Source organism: Sardina pilchardus, chromosome 7 (genome assembly GCF_963854185.1).
Source record: "Sardina pilchardus chromosome 7, fSarPil1.1, whole genome shotgun sequence".
NCBI classification, from domain to species: Eukaryota; Metazoa; Chordata; class Actinopteri; order Clupeiformes; family Clupeidae; genus Sardina; species Sardina pilchardus.
Genome location: NC_085000.1, coordinates 27,495,396 through 27,516,654, shown reverse-complemented (window position 1 = coordinate 27,516,654; position 21,259 = coordinate 27,495,396). Strand labels below are relative to the sequence as shown.

The following is a 21,259-nucleotide window of genomic DNA, read 5'->3' as shown; positions in this document are numbered from 1 at the left end:
TATATATATATATATATACAGTGCCTATAGAAAGTTATCATACCCTTTTGAAATAGTTACTTTTTTTGTCTTACAGCCTGAAATCAAAACCCATTTAAAAAAAAAATCTTTTCCAGTTTTATTTACAAATGTAGCTGTACAACATCAAAATAATGAAAAAAAAGTCAACAGTTCTGAAAATTAATAAAAAATTAAAAACTAGAATAACAGGGTTGGAAAAGTCATCATACCCCTGACTTAATACTTTGTAAAACTTCCTTTTGCTTTCATTACAGCCATCAATCTGTTTGGATATGTCTCTATTATAGCTTTGCACACCTAGATAGGGGAATATTTGCCCAATTTTCCGTGCAGAAATGTTAAAATTTAGTCAAATTCTGTAGGGAATGGCGATGGACTGCTCTCTTCAAGTCAATCCACATATTTTCTATAGGATTTAAGTCAGGGCTCTGACTTTGCCACTCAAGGATATTCACCATCCTATCCTTAAGCCACTGCTTTGTTCTTTTGGCAGTATGTTTAGGATTTTTGTCGTGTTGGAAGGCGAATGACCTCCCCATCCTCAGCTGTTTAGGAGAGGGACGCAGGTTTTCCTCAAGAATTTTGGTGTACTTGGCAGCATCCATTTTCCCTTCTATCCTGACCAATTGCCCAGTCCCCGCTGAAGAGAAACATCCCCAAAACATAATGTTGCCCCCACCATGCTTCAAAGTAGGTATGGTGTGTTTTGGGTGTGTTTGGGTGTGTATACTGTGTTTGGTTAGCGCCTGGAGCTCAGTCCAAAAACTTCAATCTTAGTCTCCAAAAAGTTCGATCTTAGTCTCATCTGACCATATAAGCTTTTTCCACATGGTAGCAGAATATTCCAGATGTGTTTTTGCACTTAACTCCAAGCGCAATGTTTGGCGAAAACCAACACAGTACACCACCCAAAACACACCATACCTAGTGTGAAGCATGGTTGGGGCAACATTATGTTGTGGGGATGTTTCTTTTCAGCGGGAACTGGGCAATTGGTCAGGATAGAAGGGAAAATGGATGCTGCCAAATACACCCACATTCTTAAGGAAAACCTGCGTCCCTCTCCTAGACAGCTGAGGATGGGGAGGTCATTCGCCTTCCAACACGACAATAATCCTAAACATACTGCCAAAAGAACAAAGCAGTGGCTTAAGGATAGGATGGTGAATATCCTTGAGTGGCAAAGTCAGAGCCCTGACTTAAATACTATAGAAAATATGTGGATTGACTTGAAGAGAGCAGTCCATCGCCATTCCCTACAGAATTTGACTAAATTTTAACATTTCTGTACGGAAAATTGGGCAAATATTCCCCTATCTAGGTGTGCAAAGCTATAATAGAGACATATCCAAACAGATTGATGGCTGTAATGAAAGCAAAAGGAAGCTTTACAAAGTATTAAGTCAGGGGTATGATGACTTTTCCAACCCTGTTATTCTAGTTTTTCATTTTTTATTAATTTTCAGAACTGTTTACTTTTTTTTCATTATTTTGATGTTGTACAGCTAAATTTGTCAATAAAACTGGAAAAGATTTTTTTAAAAATGGGTTTTGATTTCAGGCTGTAAGACAAAAAAAGTAACTATTTCAAAAGGGTATGATGACTTTCTATAGGCACTGTATATATATATATATAACATCCCTGAGGATGATTGGGCCACATATTTCAACACAATTTTGTGTTTCTTTCTCTCCTCTTTTCTTTCTTCCTCCCTCTTACTCTCTTGTTCCGTCTCTTTCCTCCTTTTGCAGAGGAAGCAGTTTTTCATTCCTTTCTTCAATTTTGGCAAAAAAAGTACAATAACCTACTTCTCAAGCAGTACTACTTGAAGGAGAAGCAGTTTCTCCTTCTGTAAGTGGCTAGCGTAGCATTTTGGCTAGCATTGCTCTCTCAGCGCGGTTGTGAAACACTAACATTACTGAGCATGCCAGTGGCCATTGCCCAGTGCCCATGGTGCTGCTGATGGCATCTGATGCTGGACTGAGAGCTCTGCTGAAGCAGGCTGAGAATGAGAGAAATGTGAAGGGGGACTAGGATGGGGTGAGGAGTGTGTGTGTGTGTGTGGGGTGGGGGGTAGTGGTTGGCACTGCCTGACACCGTTGGGGGGGCTGTGGCGGCCGAGGCTGCTACCCACATGGCAACACAGAACACACTGCTTGGCCCTCAGCCCAGCCCAGCCCATCCCCTCCCAACTCAACACAGCACAACCTAACACAACCCCCCTCAACACAGCACAGCACAGCACAGCACAGTACAGCACAGCACAACCAAACACAACACAACCCAACTCAAAACAACACAACACAACACAACACAACACAACACAACACCTTCCCACCTGGAAAGCCCCCTCTCTCTCTCTCTCTCTCTCTCTCTCTCTCTCTCTCTCTCTCTCTCTCTCTCTCTGCCATTCTCTCTCTCTCTCTCTCTGTCTTTCTCTCTCTATCTCACTTTCTCTCTGTCATTCTCTCTCTCTCTCCCCTCCTCGCTCTCTTTCTCTGTCGCCCCTGCCTTCTGCCTTTCTACTCGGCCCTTGACGCAGAGCTGGGGGTGGCAGCAGACTATTTCCGGCGACACTTCCGCACTAAGGAGGAGGGTGTTTCAAAACAAAAACAAAAAAAGAAAAAGAAAAAGGGGTTTCCATCCCACATTCACAAACACACACACACACACACACGCACACACACACACACACGCGTAGCGTTACTAGGCAATGCAGAGCGTGGTCGCCTGAAAGTCTGGAATGGAAAAAACTGCTTCATATATTTCCAATGAGGTGCACCTCACTTTGATGAAGCACTCCTACGACAGAGACATGCCCTTCAAGACTTCAGCTATATTTACACCAGTATTTAAATGAGACACACACACACACACTCACTCACTGGTCTCTTATCTAAAACGCACACTAAAGGGCAAATTATCAACAAAAAGACGACTGTGTGAAGATACATGAAAGCACGAACGAGACGCGTAATCTCGCGCTAAGTGTAATGATATTATCTAACTGACTTCTCCAGTTCCCCATCCACCGTTACATACAGAGTAAAATTGACGAAATGAAACACTAGAATGACGATGGCGTTAAAAGATCTGAAATGATGTCACGTCAACCGTGATAAGGAGATGGGTGACAGTTAGGGACAGGGGCAGGGGTTAGGCCCACTAATTACAAGCACAACATCAAGCCTCTCTCAGAAGACCACCGGATAGCAGTCAACAACAACTCGTACAACACACTATCTCTCTCTTTCCTTCTCTCTCTCTCTCTCACACACAAACACACACATGACACACACACACACACACAGAGACACACAGTTGGCGAAAGCTTGCGCTTTACAGAAACCGCTAATTTGACCAAAATGCATTTCACATGTTTGCCGCTGCCAGGAGACATATGCTGTATAAACCAATACCACAATGAGAAACCTACCACTGCAGCAGGCCTCACACAAAGCGGCGCTCGTCAAACAATCACTACCATTCTACTTATCTTCATCGAATGAAAACATTACCAAAGACACAATGGTTACACTCACTCTCTGAACTCCGAGAAATACTGATTGTGAGACGCTGAAATAACTAGGATTTGCCTTTTTCTTTTTCTGACAAACACAGACGAATGCTACGGAAAAACAGGAGATGTTATTTTTCTCAGTGCATTTTTTTCCTGAAAGGTGCAGTGCTCTGCTGCTGAGGGGGAGAGAGAAATAGAGAGAGAGAGGGAGCCACACACACACACACACACACACACACACACACACACACACTCACACACACACACAGCAGTAGCAGCCCGTGACATTCCTGCAGCTGCGGCGCTCTTGCACGCGCCCCCCCAGCGTTCTCCCCAGAGGACGAATGCCTAATGAGTCACGCGCCTGTCTGTCGTAACCTCGCTCTGTGTGTGTGTGTGTGTGTGTGTGTGTGTGTGTGTGTGTGTGTGTGTGTGTGTGCGTGCGTTTGTGGGCAGACGCTGGATGGCGGGTAGACTTGGCGCGAGCTCTAGGGTGAGGAGCGGGAAGGCGGCGGTGTGTGTGTGCGTGTGTGTGTGTGTGTGGGGGGGGGGGGGTTAGTGTCAGGCAGTGGTTGCCACACTCACTCCGATGGACTGGAAAGAAAAAAGCTAATGGGGAAAAACAAATATTTCATGTTTTTTTTTACGTCTTCTTCTTCTTTTTCAGTGTGTGTCTGAGTTCACCTCCTCAACACCAAATAAGCTTTCATTTTTAAGGCTGTATGAACTTATCACACTGCCTGCCTCCATGCGATTATGTGTAAACAACAACAGCGAATACAATGCTACAGTGGAATAATTCTTCTGTCTTGAAATGTCTGCTCTGTCCATTAAATATTCTAAACTCTATATTGAATTACATGCTGTACGGCTTTATCGCCACATTCACCAGACTGGTGCTTTCGATGGGAATTCATTCTGCCGTACCAGAGTTCTGTGTGTACTGTGGAATTCTCACCGTTGGAACGGCTGAATTCTGTGAGGGACCAGGCTGGGGAACAGGCTTTAGCAACCGACGGCTTTTCATGAGCAGAAAAGTGAGAAAGCGCTGTGGGAGGACAGGCACGCCAAAATGCTCCCCCCTCCCTCTCTCTCTCCCTCCCTCTCTCTCTCCCCCCATCGCCCCCCCCCCCCTCCACTCCTGCCTCCCCTCCCTCGCTCCCGCCTGCCTCGCCCCCTCCCCCTCCCCGCTCCGCTCCCCCCCCTCCCCTCCTCTCCCCCCCCTCCCCTCCGGCCCACGCGTTGAGCGGGCTGTTTCAGACCACTGAAGCGCTTCCCCGCGCTGGGAGGTCAGTGGCGGTGCAGTGATGCATGCGAGCTCCTCTCTCCTCGTGTTTGGATAGGCCCGCCAAGCCCGCCGCAGGAGAGTTTTATGGACAGGTAACGACTCCGCCAGTCTCCCCAGAGGCAAACAGAGGGAGAGAGAGAGAGAGGGAGAGAGAGAGGGAGAGAGGGAGGGAGAGAGAGAGAGAGGGAGAGAGAGAGAAAAAAAGAGGGAAAGAGAGAGGAGGAAGGAGAGAGGGAGAGATAGACAGAGAGACAGAGAATGACAGAGGGATAGAGAGAAAGAGAGAGAAGAAGATTGTGGAGTAGGGAGAGGAGAACGAGACAGAGCAGAGAGAAAGACAGAAAGAAAGAGAGAGAGAAGGAAAGACAGAGCAAGTGAGAGGGAGGAGGAAAAAGCAAGCTTGTGGACTAGGGTCGAGTTTTAAACTCCACAGACCACACGCTGGGGGCTGAACTACAGGTTTCTGAGGCACGGCATAAATATTTTAACGTGTTACTGGAAAGACTTTTGTTCGGCTTTTTCTTTTTTGGCCTCCCTCTCTCTCTTTTTTTTCGTAACCCATTCTGCCTACGTGTTCTTTGTTCTCTTTCTTTCTCTCCTTTTTTGTGTTGTCGCCCGTTGTTGCTACTTCTAGGGCAAACGGCTCCACAGAACCTCGTAGCGCCGCCGTCGTCGCCTACCCGCCATATGTCACGCTCCGCTATCCGGCGCGCGAGGGCAGCCCGACGCGGCGGCTCCCTTGACGGTTGACGGTTAAATTAGGTCAGATCAGATGCCTGTAAACAACGAGGGAGGAGCCCGGGCTGTTAATAGCTTCAGTGGTTTTGTGTCGATCAGCTGCAGAGGCCTGATAGATGAAGCCAGTCACCTTTCCACACGCGCCCACAAAACCCCCCACCCCACCCCTCCTATCCTCCACCCAGTCCCAAGCCAGACAAAAGGCGTCTAAGACGCACACACACACACACACACACACACACAGACACACACACACACTCACTCACACACAGAGACATGCACACACACGCACACACAACTGTCCCCTGTCTGTGCCCCTGACCCCGTCATCAACCCCCACTAACTCACTAATGTCGTCTTAATGGCCTCATCCGACTTGCTTGGCTGCCACATTCCCATAGAATGTCTCCATCAGTTATTATTATTTGAAGAGAGAGGGGGGGGGGGCTTTTTCGTTCAGTTATTCTTAGTCACAGCCTAAAATGTGATGAATGTGGGGATAGGAGAGGAGTGTGTGTGTGGGGGGGGGGGGCGGGGGAGGGGGGGGGGCGGGGGGTTGTTAGTGTATGCATATGAGTATGTTAACGTGTACCGCTGTCGTGCCATGCCAAAGAGTAACGAGGCGAAATGACAGGAATTTACTGAATAGGAAAACCATGTGAGCGAGTGACAGAATGAGAGAGAGAGAATAAGAAAAAGAGAGACAGACAGAGAGAGAGGGAGAGAGAGAGAGAGAAAGAGAGGGCGGAAGGGAGAGAGACACTAAAAGAGAGTTTTCTGCATTTGGAAGTGGTGGGAGGAGTCGTTATCTAATCCACATTCGCTTTTAATTCAGAGACAGCCAGTCTGTATGTGTGTGTGTGTGTGTGTGTGTGTGTGTGTGTGTGTGCGTGTGTGTGTGTGTGTGTGCGTGTGTGTGTGTGTATGTGTGCGCGTGCGTGTGCGTTCGTAAAAAGCTGTCCTGAAGAGGGATCCTGGCGTTGCCATAGCAGCATAGCTGAGGCGCCATGTGGGGCGATACAAACACAAACACAGAGAGGCAAACGCACAAACACAACACACACACACACACACACAAACACACATACACATGCACAGACATGTACACACATACACTCCTTATCACGGGCACACACACACACACACACACACACACACATACACAGAAATACACAGAAACACAATCTATCACACACACAAAAACATATACTCACACAAACACTCTCTTTTTCTCTCTCTCTCTCACACACAAATACACATACACATACACACACACACACACAAACACACACACATACACACACACACATTCTCTCTAGCCCCCCGCAGAGAGTACTCTGCTGAGAGACAGTGTGGCGTCAGTCCCCAGTTTCTGCCAATATTCCTCCCTGCAGCAGCACTCTCTCTCCATCTCTTTCCCTCTCTCTCCTTCTCTCTCTCTCTCTCTCTCTCTCTCTCTCTCTCTCTCTCTCTCTCTCTCTCTCTCTCTCTCTCAGCCTCGGTGGACCCTTCCAATGCACATGCACCACCATGCCGACTCCGGCGACTCCTAAAACATTTTTTTCATTACCATTCCATAATATCATTTATCATTCTTATTACGGCTCTCGGGCAGGGCTTGCAGGGGATGGTTAAAAACAGGAACTGGTTTCCCCCACATGGTGAGCGTTTCTGCCCCACTGGTGTTTTCTAGTGCATGTGGGCTCATAGCTCCAAGCTGCTCCAACAGAATGTGAATGTCTTATCACTATTGTGTTCAAGACTATATATTCAAATGAAGACATATTCCATAGAGGACTCCTTCACTGAACTCTACCCAATGCTAAGCCAAGTGAGAAGCTAACTGACGCTCCATGATACAGGCCATGATTTCCATTGATGTTCACTAACGACCATCTCCAGCCAAGACTACAGGCTACAGGCTACATCCCCCACTTCGCCATCCTTTCACCATCACCACCACCACCATCACCCCCACTCACATCCACACATCCCCCATCCTAGTTCCCCCCCCCCCCCCCCCAACAAGATTTTTTTTTCTACCCAGGATGCAGTTGGGGAAGCCCTGATTCAAGGAGCTATTTACGAGCCGGAGGAGAGTGTAATTTCCTCCCGGCCTCCGCTAGTTCCGCTAAAAAAACACGGTGGAGGAAGCACATTTCTCCAGGGAGACAACAGCCAGCACGCCTCGGAACAAGCCGGGCTCTTAAAGGGCCACCAACGACGCGGAGCAGGAACAGGAACACCACAAACACTGAGAACACAACGACTCACTCGGTTGGAACGACCAAGCAAAATAACAATCTGGAAGATCTTCACGATGTCTTCACGGAACCAGTTCCTAGCAACGCTGGAAAAATTAACCGACGTGGAGAACTTGGCAGGCCCTAATGTTTCTCTGTTTAATTCATTTTCAGAGAGGCATCCGTAGGCCTCTCTGTCTGTGACTGTTGGGGTTCCTCTCCGGTATGCTCTCGTGCCCATTCAAGATGTCTGAGGTGAGCACACAGGGCTTTCTTTGCGGCGGCTGACTAGTTCCGAATGAGCGGTTTGAGTCCTCCAGTGCGTGGCAGGTGAGATGAGAGAGGCAGCGAATGAGTCACCAGGGGCGCAGGAGACGAAGGGGGGGGGGGGGGGGGCAGTGACGGGGGCACGCTGGAGGAGAGCAAACACTCAGGGGAGGAAGCTCCGAGTTTGAGGGGCCACGTCCTCGGGGGCTCGCCCCCGCCTCGGCCTCATCCGCCTGGGCCGGCGGGACTCGAGTGGAGCCTGTTCCATGGGACTCTCACCAGAATAGCTCCAAAACGCCCGTCATCATCAGAGAGCAGGCCACGGGCTTGAGCACGAGCCTCCTCAGGCCGCTGTTTTCATATCTCGAGGTTTGACCAGTCGGCTGCGGTTTCACAACTTGGGTCTGCTTGGTGACAAATCTATTTTAAAACGTTGCTGGGAAAGCGAAGCGTCACCCTTGAAGTGATGCTCATCACGTTTAGTGCCTGGACTTTTTTTTTCAGGCAAACTAGAAGTGTAAAAAAGAGCTACCATTAGCTCATAAAGAATCTTGTCTCTTGTTTTCAATTCCCTTTACTGAACACTGCTCAAAAGTGTGCCTCAATGAGTCACCAAAGGCAGCATAGCACAATCACCAGCACTGAATGCTTTGTAAAGAGTTTACATGAATAGCATTAGCAGATTAACAGTGCTCACTAAATTGCGAGGCTGTCACATGTAAAGTATACTAGGGAGCTGTTGTGTGTGTCTGAGCTTTGAGTGATAAACATTTATGCTTTTCTGTGTATGTGCTTGCGGTTTTTAATGGTCTACGGCAAAGATTTTGCAGCGAGATTTTCACACAGACAACAACAGCAAGAGAAAGAAAAGAAAAAGAGAGTGACTGAGAGAGAGAGAAAAAAATGGAAAAACAAGATAAAGAATGATGAAGGCGAGAGAGAAGGAGCAACAGAGCAAGAGAGAGAGAGAGAGAGAGAGAGAGAGAGAGACGAGCAAGAGAGAAAGAGAGAGAGACGAGAGGGAGAGAGCGTGAGCAGCGGTGTGTGCAATGCCCTCGAGGGGGGTGGAGAGTGGGGGGAGAGCCAACACGGAGAGACGAGAGACGAGAGCCCAACCGCCTGCCCTCCCCGTCCACACCTCGCACGAAACCGCAGGGGGGTTATGTGTGTGTGTGCCTGTGTGTGTGTGTGTGTGTGTGTGTGTGTGTGTGTGTGGAGGTTGGCGCTGGACTAGGTTGGGGGGGGGGGGGGGGGGGCGTCTCCACCACAGCTAACACAACGCAACACAATAAGAGGTCACTGAGTGACACATACGTGGACAATGAGAAGAGATGGTCATAGTGTGAAACAAGCCAAAGGACAACAGTGCTAACCGTAATGGCCATTAGCCCTACACAAATAATCAGCGCTACTATGATTCTCTTCATTCAGAATCACTGGGACCAGTTAGCTTCACACTGCGCTACACGCTAGTAAAGTTTGACCAACAGATACATCTCAAATCTCAAAAGAGTGTAATAACTGAGGTTACCTCAATTTGAAATGCAAACTCAAGTGACTGATAGCTTATGCAATCATTAATAGGTAAATGAAGGCTATGGTGCTACTGTATGTGTGAGGATGTGATTATGTCAACAAATGTGCCCTTCTTCAGAAATACAGTATTAAACCACAAAGACCATTCTGTTATGTTTTTTTTCTTTCTGTGAATTAATGGTAACACTAATCAGAGAAAAGTACTGTTCTAGCGACGTCACTGGTTTACCTGTATCACCCAAACACCTTCCGCTTATCTAAACCGCCTTTGCCTTGCGTGCCTCGCACACAATAATCAGCCATAGCCATGCTCAGTAGCTTGCTAAGCCTCTTACAGCCCTCCCACCAGCTTAACCGTCAGAGGCGACAACAGATGCGCTCAGTTCAGATAAAAACGCTGCAGCACCTGTGTATGGACAAACCCTGCCATCCAACCACCTTAGTAGCCAACACACAGCCAGCATACACACACACACTCTCTCTCTCACACACACCTACACCTACACCTACACACACACACACAACCCAAACACACAGCATCACAGTAGTGACCCACTAGTCGCAGGAGCACCTCAGGACCCCAGTGTGCATTTTTATAAGACATGTAGCCAAAGATAAGAACAAAAGAACAATGAAAAATGAGAGCTACAGCCAATAAGTCAGCCATTTTTATTACTCATTAACTTCCCTGTGTGTGAGCTGGCTCTCCTCTGTGTCTGTCATATCTGAAGGGTAATGTGAATTAAAAACCTTGGGAGATGAAAAAGCTTCTAGCCCGTTCCACCAGAGGAATGTATCAGATAAAGAGGCTATAATCCCATTTTGATACGTTAAAGAATCTCAACCCTGCATCATCCCATACACACATTTACACACATTTCAGCCAATTTTTTGTCAATTATCAAATATCATTTGCTCGGGCAGAGAGCCACACACAACATACTGCAAATAACAGATGTCAGCCAAGTAAGTGTCACTTTGACTAACTTAGTTTTGTTTAGCTTTTTAACTCTTTCGAGCCACCACACGTCACATATAGTTTCAAACGTGTTTAGGCCTACATGCAACTGCTCTCTCTGTGGGTTTCTCAACCTGCCTTATTTCATTCTGGACTAGGTCTCCTTGCCACAAAAGGGGCATACACTGACTAGAATTAAGCACATTACATGAATTTAGCACATTTAAGTGTACAGATGTCTAGAAATACAACGTGCCATGCTTTAACTACACTTTCTGAAACGTTGAGTGACGTTACTCATACTATCAAGTATAAATCTATCTATAGAGCTACAAACTAAACATGTTTATGACATGTATGAAAACACACGAGCACACACACACACACACACACACACACACACACACACACACACACACACACACACACACACACACACCCATAAACAGAGGTGGGGATCTCAACCACTCAGCAACAAAGCTCAGCACTGAACATGGAAGCCCCATAGCTAGCTGATCATTTTTTTAAAAAGCAAACAGAACTTAGGTCTTACCACTGGAGATGAAATCCGACAGCCAGGGCAATCACAGATTGGAGGGTGTACCTGTAAGATTCCTTTGGACATAAGGGTCTTCAAGCTCTTCCCTACAAGAGAAGGACACACACCATTAGTCACGACAACTTCTTCCAAATGAAACTTAATGACAGGGAACAATGACACAAATGCAATAAAGCTCACTGTGTAAGTACACTGCCTCACTGCTGATGCCATATCAGGAATGAATATTATAGAAATAGGCTGGTCATATCACTTCTCTACAGATTGCAGTACCCCAAACTTCAAAAAAAAAAAAAAAACACACAGAATTACATATTAGAATTTTCAGAAATTAGACTGACATATAGGATAATCGTGTTGAGCTCTTTTACTTTTAGTATACATCCAGAGAACACTAATCTCTCTCAGTGCTAAGTTAAGGCCACTAAGGTTCGGATACAGAACCTATAAATATTCCTGTCGGACTGAGACAGATTGGTAATTATCTCGCGTCCATTACTGACCTATGTTGCCCCTTCTCCTGTCTCTGTGATTCACGTATGGGCGTCCGTGCAAAGAGCAGCCGGAGCGTCTGCAGTGAAGCCACCTCACCGTCTCAACAACATCATGGGTGAGACGCAACTCTTAAAAATGTTCGGCCAGAGGCGGTTACCATTCCCACCCCATGTTTCAGTAACGCATTTCGATTCCGTCTGGTGACACCGTGCTTATAGGCAAGTGCGCCCACACAGTGCCATGTGGGGGGACACTTCTGGCTACAGAATAATGACTTCATTTCCGAACGAATAGCGTCTCAACAAATTATTAGAAACCCCCAAACAATCCTTACTGAGTTATTTCAGTAAACCAGTCTATTATTTGAATTACCATAGCCTGGAATACTAGTTGCGCTTCGTTCAAGTTTTGTCCATCAAAAGATCACTGTATTGGTGAAGCGTGGTGCATCTGCAATGTATACAAAGCTATCTGAGACCATTAGACCCTGCTTCAAAACAGCCAAAACAACTATACACACTACAATTCATAGAACAAAACACAATTGCCCGTGTTCTACGATCCATGATCAGTATTAGCCTACACGAGACTATCTCTCGCAAAATAGTCAGTCTTAAAGTGCTGCGTAATTATACAATCAGCGTCGCTTTACGGAATAGTGACCCTTCAAGGAAACAGAAATACGCAAAAAAATAGTTTACGCCAATGTACACAATAGTCATGCTTATCACCTTATTCCACGTTCCTTACTCCCGATGCGCCGCGCTAATGAATGCTGTGAAGGGAGCAGTCAAGTGTCTAGGCAATTCTCTTTTTGACTCCTTTCAGAAAACTACGCGCAGTAGTTGGTGTAATGCTGAGTAACCCTTTAATTCCAAAAGCACCGAGCACCCGGTGAAACTATATTATGGAAACAACTGCTAACATGACAGTCGTTTTAAAAATAAAGAACACCACGTTTGTTGGCATACACATACATTTCCAATCGAATATTTCTTGCTGTAACTTACCTTTGTGTCTGATACTTCGTTTCCAGTCTTTTGCAGTCTCCCGTCCACTCACAAACTGGAACTCGTTCGGGGTTAGCCACTCACCCCGATATTTGATTGAGGGTCCCTTACTGCCCTGACACAGTTTGTTAATATAGAGTAATGCCTTGTTCTCCCCGCATTCCACTTCGATACACGGTTCCCCGTTGTCAAAAAACGGCTGAAAGTCCGGGATGGAGGAGAATCTCTCCAGCATTAAGTCGTCCGGGTGATGGTGGAGGCTCTGGTGATGCAGCGTTGTGTCGTGTAGCCCCAAGTAAGCGCGATGATGGGCGAAAATGTGGTCGTACGGCGGAGGATGAGGGGTCACCACGGGGATAGCGGTGGCATTTAAAGGGGCCAGGTATTCGGGATGGTTGAAGGCAGCTAATGCCATATCTTCCCCATCCAGCCTCTCCTTTTTGATGGCAGGCATGTTACTAACAGCGTAGCGCTGGTAACAAGTGATTAGCAGTTCGTCCGACCCAACTTGTGTATCCTCTTTACGGAGTTGGTTAGCTCCAGACTTGTAGGCGCTCCACTTTGTTTTACGCAAGGCTCCCGTGTCGCCGTCTGACAGCCGTCCGCGTAAGTTCACCAACAGATTGCCATTCACCAGTTCCCAGTTCTGAACAGCCTCGCTCTCCGCTGGGCTCACAGCTTCACTTGCATGACGGCTTTCACCGAGCTCCAGCCTACCACGTCTAATCGGACTCGTACAGCTAATGCATGACATCTAGGAGAGATTCTCGCCGTGGTCATTATGTTGGCTCAGTGATTATTGATCCCCCATCGATTTGAAGATGGATTTTAAGGAGTCGTGTCGTAGTTTCAAATATTTTCTCACGAGTGTTTTTATTTCCTTTATTGACAAAAACGCTCAAACATCCTATTTCGCGCTTTTATATGTCACGATAAACATGCGAACTTGTAAAGTCAAATCTCATGATAGATTGTTGATGAGGTTACGATTTTACTGCCAGAAAAGCACATTACACTAGGTTTAGTTTTTTAAAAAGTTGCTATTGATGGTCTGTATTATGTTAATAATGATCCATCCTCTGCGTCCTTTTTAAGTACTCGATTGAAACTAATGGCTAAAGCTAACGAGACATTTGCATGGCTTGTTTTTTTAACCCTGTATATATCGTTAAAGTCACGCTTTAGTTCATAGACCCAGACCAAACAAGATTTGCACTCTTCGCCGCTTCCCTAACTTGGCCCATTTAAACAGCGGAGGCTTGGCGAGCGCGAAAACAGGCAGGGGGTACTGCGACGGACGCCAATGTTGCGTGACATTTTCCAACTTCAGACTGAGTTCAAAGGATAAGCCATACAAGCCATTTGCCTGTTTACCATTCTGCAGTCCATTAATAAATTAGAATATTATTACATATGAAATGCATCATCATTAGGTGCAATTATGTATTTGTACTATTTCATGAAGGTAGCAAACACAGTGCTGCATGTTATTATCAACCAACCAACCAACCAATCAAGAGCAACTAAAAGTGATATGTAGGCTATATTAACCTATTTCGTGTTTGCTGTAGTCCCACTATCACTGAGGTCTTTCACCCCAAAACGATGCTATACTGAAAATGCTAAATAAATATTAAACTCCTGTAGCCTACCATTCACGCAAGACTCTTTCTACACCCACAAACACACACAGATATGGGCATAATATTTCATTTTATTTCTTTACCTGTTTTATTACACTATGTACAGCACTTTGGTCAGTGTGAACTGTTGTAAACGTGCTTTATAAATAAATATTACTTACTTACTTACTTACTTACTTACTTATTCATTTAGAATTGGTGGGAAAATGCTTGAAAAACAACAAATTGCTGATTGCTGGGCACTTGCAGTCAGGGTTACACAATGTTGTGTTGTTTCTTACAAGTGTCCTTCAATTCCTCAGGCTATCACATCACACAAGAGTTCCCTACAAAAAATACCAATTCAACTTAATTTAGTGGTCCACACAAATATGCCTCTTTAAGGTTGTTGTTGTTGGTTTTTTTGATGGGGAGGCGGTGGTAGTCAAAGGAGCCAGATAGATCATCCGTTTTCTTTCATTGTTATTGTACATTTAAACATATTATATGAATATTACAGTAAATGTGTATTTTTAGAACTACCATTTTGTGTTTTGCCACCATGTTTAATTCAGCTGCCATAAACGGGTCAAGCAAAGCAGGAACTAAAAACAGCATTGCTACTCTTAACAACCTTGTTTGAGTTAGTGCACTGCATTGGATGGCCTGCATCAGAAAACTCTGTTTCCATGTTCCTATGCAGCAAATCCTCTGAATGACAATATCATCATTAATAAAATTATGTCTGAGTTTACTTTAGTTAGGTCAGGACATACAAAGAACACAGACTGTTCTGCTTTCCCTATTATTCTGTTAGAATAATATCGTCATATTTTGAGGTCCAACATCAACAAATGTTTCATCCCTTTGTAGTCAGTGCTAGTTGAAGCTCATTTGAAGCCATGTAACACATTCATCTTAACACAATATAATCCTCATTTCATGACAATTTCATTGAAAAAAGAGTGTATCAGTCATTCAGATTGACTAAATATAACCAAAGGCATAGATGGAATTCAGTTTGAAAATGTCCAAATTTAATTGAAAGTCTCTGAGAATTTGTGATGCTATTTCTATGAGCAGGAAGCCAGCCTCATGGTTTCAATCAATCTATAAATAAATGTTAAAATACTAAATAAATAATTAGCAGATAGCAGAAAAGACTTAGAAGGACTATCTAGTTAGGGTAGATACAGCACTTCCCTTACCTATCATTAAATACGATGCAGTGTGTGCAACCTACCAAATGAGATCAAAGAAACTTGCCCTTATCTTTAGTTAGATGTTAGACGGTGTAAGAGTGAGAGAGCTTATGAATATGACAGCACAAAGTACAGTAGAAAGGCTGGGGAATCCACAGTCAACCAATGAACCTACTGTATATATACTCACAACAGTAGCCTACACATACTGTAGATAGTTGTAAATGGATTCATAGCCAGCTTAGCATGTAAGCTACCAATTTCACTCTTAAAAACATGAACAAGCCTGACTATCATACAGGTGTTTTTTCACCGCATGCAGCTCTGAGGTCAGATGCACACATCGAGCAAGAGAGATCGAGAAAGGAAAATCACCACATTTCTGAGCTTCACTCAGCACTTCCTGACAAGTCGACAAACACTGTACGCACCTCAACCAACCCACCTGGAAAAAAACACTCTGTGAGGCTGATAACATCGGTCGAGAGTGCATCTCCAGGAGCTACCCAAAACAACCCGGCCGATCAGGGATCCCCTGTCGGGGCTACCCCCTGCCCCCTCACACCCACACGCTGCCTGATCCTCAGCAGGGCCTATGAGTCAGGAGTTCCACCGCCCCTCACCTAACTCAAGAGCATTTACCAACAAAGGGGTTCCCCTGAACTTTGAGATTGCAGCGTGGCGCCCCGGCCCACGGGCCGCCTTCAAAGGGTTCCCCCCTGACCTTTCAGGCCTCCACCTCCTCCCGGCTTCAGCAGAACTGGATTGGAGGTTAACCTCTCTGCTGTTATACCACCGCCGCCGTGGCAGATTTCATCTGAAGATGAGTAGGCCTCCATTGCCTCCAACGCGGAGCACACACGCACACACACACACACACACACACACACACACACCACATTCACTTTTCGTTTCATAATTTACTATCTGTCTATTGAGGGTTTCTTGCCAGAATTCACTGGAACTGACTAAACTTCAGAGAAGTAACATTCTCTTGGCATTATGAGCACTGATGCTATTTCACCAACACACACTTATCAGAATGTTATCAATTGCTGCATAACTGTAGTCTGTGAAGCTGTGTTTCAGCAACTTTGAGTGATATTTTTCAGTCAAGGTTTTTCAAGGTTTTTCAGTGGACTCATCTTACTGATTAATGTGGGTTGTACGTTTCATTAGGTGTACTTGACCTACTTTTGAGATGTGTTGGTATTTAAACAGATAGTGATGGAAATAATACCAATAATACAAATTGTAACTGTAAAGGTTAGCCTTATAATGTACCAGAACACACTTTGTATTCAAAGGGTTTCTTCACAAGAAATGAGTCATTTTGTCACATAAGGGCCCTGTTCATATTTCACAGAACTTTTAATGACATTTTGAGTCTGTCAAGAAGCAAAAAGGCACGTTTAGATGATGCCCCCAGACCTAGCATTGTAGCTCACTGGGAGCACTGGCCATTAGCTGCAGCTACTCCAGTTTGGTAGCACCGATCTTGGTCGATTTTTTTTCCGACCGACTGTAGGCCTACTTGGAAACGTCTAGTGACCAAGATCCATGCAAATATCGGCCGGATTTCTCCTTTGACTTACTCAGTATCCAGTATCTTATGATCTCCTCCACCCCTACAGTCATATCAACTTGCCATTCCCCGCACCAAACTCCAGACATTTGGGGACAGAGCCTCCTAGATTTTCACAAAAATCTGTTGACTGGCTGAGATGTGAAACAAACCAACTACAAACACATAAGGCATGCGCATAAACCATAGGATAGCTTTACATCATACATAAATCATTCAAGGGTACTCTCATAATAGCCTACTCTAAGCCAACTAATTAACTTGATTATTCTAACTCTATGTTTATGTTTGTTTCACACGTATCATCCATCAGATAGCAGGATAGCATCAGGAGTCAAAGAACCTGAGGGCTGTTGAATGATGGAACATTTCCATGTACACTTATCCATCAATTAAATATGATGTGGTCTATATAACATGTGGCCACTGAATGCAACGTAGGCTGCATCCATGAGGTAGGCTAGACCTTGCTGTGTTCATTACAATGTAGGCCTGGCTGATATTCACAAAGCTTAAGATCGTTGCGTCTGGTGGCCAATAAGCAGACCACTCCCTTCCATGCATCTGAGGGTTTATGCCGTGCATTTAGTGCTTTACCAAGTCACATCACTTTTATTCACTTATTTTTTAAATGTAATGAATAGATTAACACATATTATTGGAATACAAATGTTTTTTATGTCACGTGTGTGTGCAATCTTGACTTGTGGAATGAAGTAGAATGTGTGAGGATCTGTTAGAATATTCTCAATTTGAAAACAATTTAAAACTCAATTTCATCATCTGATTGAGTCTTGAAACCACCAAGTGAAACGGGCACTTAGCCACCAAATTCTGATGCTCCAGCTACTATCTGACAACCTTATCAAATGCAAGCCCAGAGTTTTCCTACTTGTGTTATAGATATTTTGTTACCTTTGTTTAGACACTGGATTACGTTTTGTTAATCTGAATAAATCGGCACACAGAAATTAAGGCCTAATACCCGTCCACTGTAGCCTGGGTATCCCGACCCAAATCTAGAAAGATTTAGGGTCTGGCTATGAGTAATGAAAATGGCCCAACTCGAGGGACAGCACCAAGTATGCATTTGAAAACAGCACTGCACTTAATTGGACAACACTACACCCAATGTTTAGTGACTGATTCCTTACTTCTACGTTGCAGCGCTGCTGTCGTCACCTGTTTAGCTCACCTCTGGCCCGCCTATATCAAATACACCGATATGATTGGTGCAGCTCAGCTCCAAGGGCATGGCTAATGAGCATCATTACTGATTGTCATGACTCACTGAGCAAATTCAATTCATTGTGCTCTCGCAAGACTCTGGATTTCCAGAGTATGACCACTAGCTACTCATTTGAGATTTTTTTTTTTTTTTTTTTTTTGTTACTTGGATTACAGCAATGCATCTGAGCTACTGTCATGATTTAATCAAGCAAAATGTGTGCAGGATCTTGAATGCTGTAATATTCAGATGTCCACACTGTCAATCTGGTTTATGATTTAATACAGCAATCTCTGTTCTGCAGTAGTGTGCAAATACAAAATTATGTTCTAATACTCCTCCAATGAGGCTGGTTGGGTTGCCTACTATCGCGCTTGCTTTGTCTCCTTTCTGTCGGCCGTAGACATCCCCCTCTTCAGACGCCCCCGCCTCCGCGCCGTTGTTGGCAGCGGCCCCGGAGCCGCAGCGCTGCCGGCGGGGGAGAGAGGTAATAAATAACCCGGGGAGAGGAGCGGAGACCGCCGGGCGGTGCACAGTCTGACCTGACAAATACTCACTGGAAAACCATCAGAGAGAGAGAGCCCACCCCTAGCGCTTGGAGCCAGCCCTTCAGACATGAGCTGAAAAATATATAGGCCTACCCATATTGGAAAAAACGGCGTCTTTCCCTCCGTCGTATCCCCCCGCCAACAACCAGACGCTTTCGGAGGCGCAGAGAGAGTAATTAACTCTTAAGAGTGAAACTGGAATTTATTCTCACCATTGTACTGAAGTTTGCGTGGCAGTTATGCTACAGCCTAAACTGGGCATACGACCTATCCATTTTGAAACTTTCCCCAGTGCACATTACCAGCACTCCAGCGACGCTTAAATGTTATTTTTTATAAAAAAGAAGTCTAATGGTGTGCGTTGACAAACCTTTGAAAACAATGACTCGACTTCAGGTTAAAGCTAATGTTAAAAACACAATAATTATGCTACTGAGTGGAGCAGACTGGAATTAGACTTTAAAACTAATTACAGGCTTTGTCTAATGGTAGTGGCACCACCGCTTTCAGAGGCCCACTGTTCCAGCCAGGCAGCACTGGCGACAAAGCTCTGAGTAACATAAGACCCCCAGAGGCTCGTCGGGTTTATGCTGTCGTGCCGGCGCCCTCCGCCTCTCTCCACAGATCTAAAGGGTCAGGCGGCTGTCTCTGATCCCGAACGGCGGCCCGTCCACATGGGATTTATTTCCTCGCTGGACGGACAGGCAGGCGGCCCAGGAGGATACTCATTTTAGCCCAGCGTCTGTGGCTGTCAACACCGACAGCGGCGATCGAAGAGACGACACTCGAGCCCCCTGTGTCTATGTCCTCCCAAAACACTCCCCCTTGTAGCCCAACCTCGCTCCCTCTCCAACACTCGCACGCCCCCCTTCGCGTCCTCCCGCTCAACAGAGATGAATGTCCCTGAAGTGACAGAGGCGCCATTTTTATTAATGATGCTGCGTAAGTTTTGTTTGCTTCCTAAGTAGACACACTGGAATGTCTCGGTTATAGTCCAGGGTAAGATAATGTTCAATAACAAAACTTTGTAGAAAATATTTTTTGTTGAATTCCAAAAACATATCAAGGCCAAGATTAGTCATAATGGGCTTACCCACAGAGAGCTACAGGCCCACTAGGCCAAGGACAGCCTGAGCTTAAACTTGTACAAGCAAGGCCATTCATGTTTTCGATCACAAATCACAGATATTTGCAGTTTGATTATGAAAAATATACTACACTCTAAAAAATAATACATGTGCTTAAATGGTTCTTTAAATCTCAGATGGTTCCATGGAGAGTCAAAACTCCTACACCTCCTACATCAGGCAAACTGTACTGTACGTTACCTCTATGTTTTTTTGAAGCACTGAAAAAGGTTCTTCTGAAAAAAGGTTCTTCTGACAGCGCTCTGAAGAACTGGTACTGGCCCCATTATTTTATGTGTGTAGTTATGAGTGTAGACCTATTGCTTTGCGGGTGGGGGGGCTGTGCTTCACTATCAATTATCATTTTTGTTAAAAAAAAAATAAAAAAAAAGTATCAGCCTACTCCTCATCGTAGGCTACCTGCTCCGATTACTCAGCTACTCCCAAGACTTTACCACCCAGGTATAAAACAAATTTTCATCACACCCAAGATATGTCAACAAACCAGGCCTGGGGAAAGCAACATTTATTAGGCACAACAACATTCATTGTCTCCAAAAAAGGATTATATTTCATTAGTATTGGAGTCATATGTTGGATAATGGCAAATGTGTAAGCATATTATATTACAAGCACTTAAATTTACCTCAGAACCAGCCTTAGAACACAATCGAGTATGAAGGGGTTAAATACGCTTGCAAAGAATAATCCCTGATCTCCCTGACCGTATTGATTTTTCTGTGTGATGTGAAACCAGCAATCAGCACTGTGGTTTGAAATAGCCCTGGAACCAGAGCTAAGACGTCGATGAGTCGCCGACACGTTTCAATTAGCGTGCCGCCCAGCCGATCTGTCCCCCGGGCCACATCGGCTCCGCCGGTCGGTCACGCCCTGTGCGCCACCATCAGAGAGGATGGAATCTCCAGATAGTATTTCCCAAGAAAATATAGGTAGGCTCGGCCTGATCGATGCGTTTTACTATATTACTATCAGACAGGAATTACCCAACTTTGACCGACTTTGCTATAGATGGCCTCTAATTGAGCATGGTTGCATAGTCAATGGAAATCTGTTTTTAATCCTCATGATTCAGAATAGTTTTGTCTTTGGTTTGTTTTGTCTGACATTGTTAACCAGGTTTGACTATGATTTATCAAGTGCAGAAATACTTGCTAAGGTGCTAAGATCAGCACAGGTGTTCTGGCTCTATTACTAATTGAACATAAGGACAACATAATCACTGTTAATCACTTGTTTGTTATAGTTCTTGTGGTATTATGTAACGTGATAACATCCTGCTAAACAATTATG

General features: G+C 45.0%; 1 protein-coding gene across 1 annotated transcript in view; it reads right to left on the bottom strand.

Moving 5' to 3' along the window:
• Positions 1-13,814, bottom strand: part of samd11 (sterile alpha motif domain containing 11) — a 68,342-nt gene extending 54,528 nt beyond the window's left edge. The window contains 2 exon segments of the mRNA XM_062541624.1: positions 11,126-11,217; positions 12,637-13,814. Coding sequence (XP_062397608.1) covers positions 11,126-11,217; positions 12,637-13,390 — 846 coding nt within the window. The 5' untranslated portion in view covers positions 13,391-13,814.
• Positions 13,815-21,259: the final 7,445 nt, after the last annotated feature.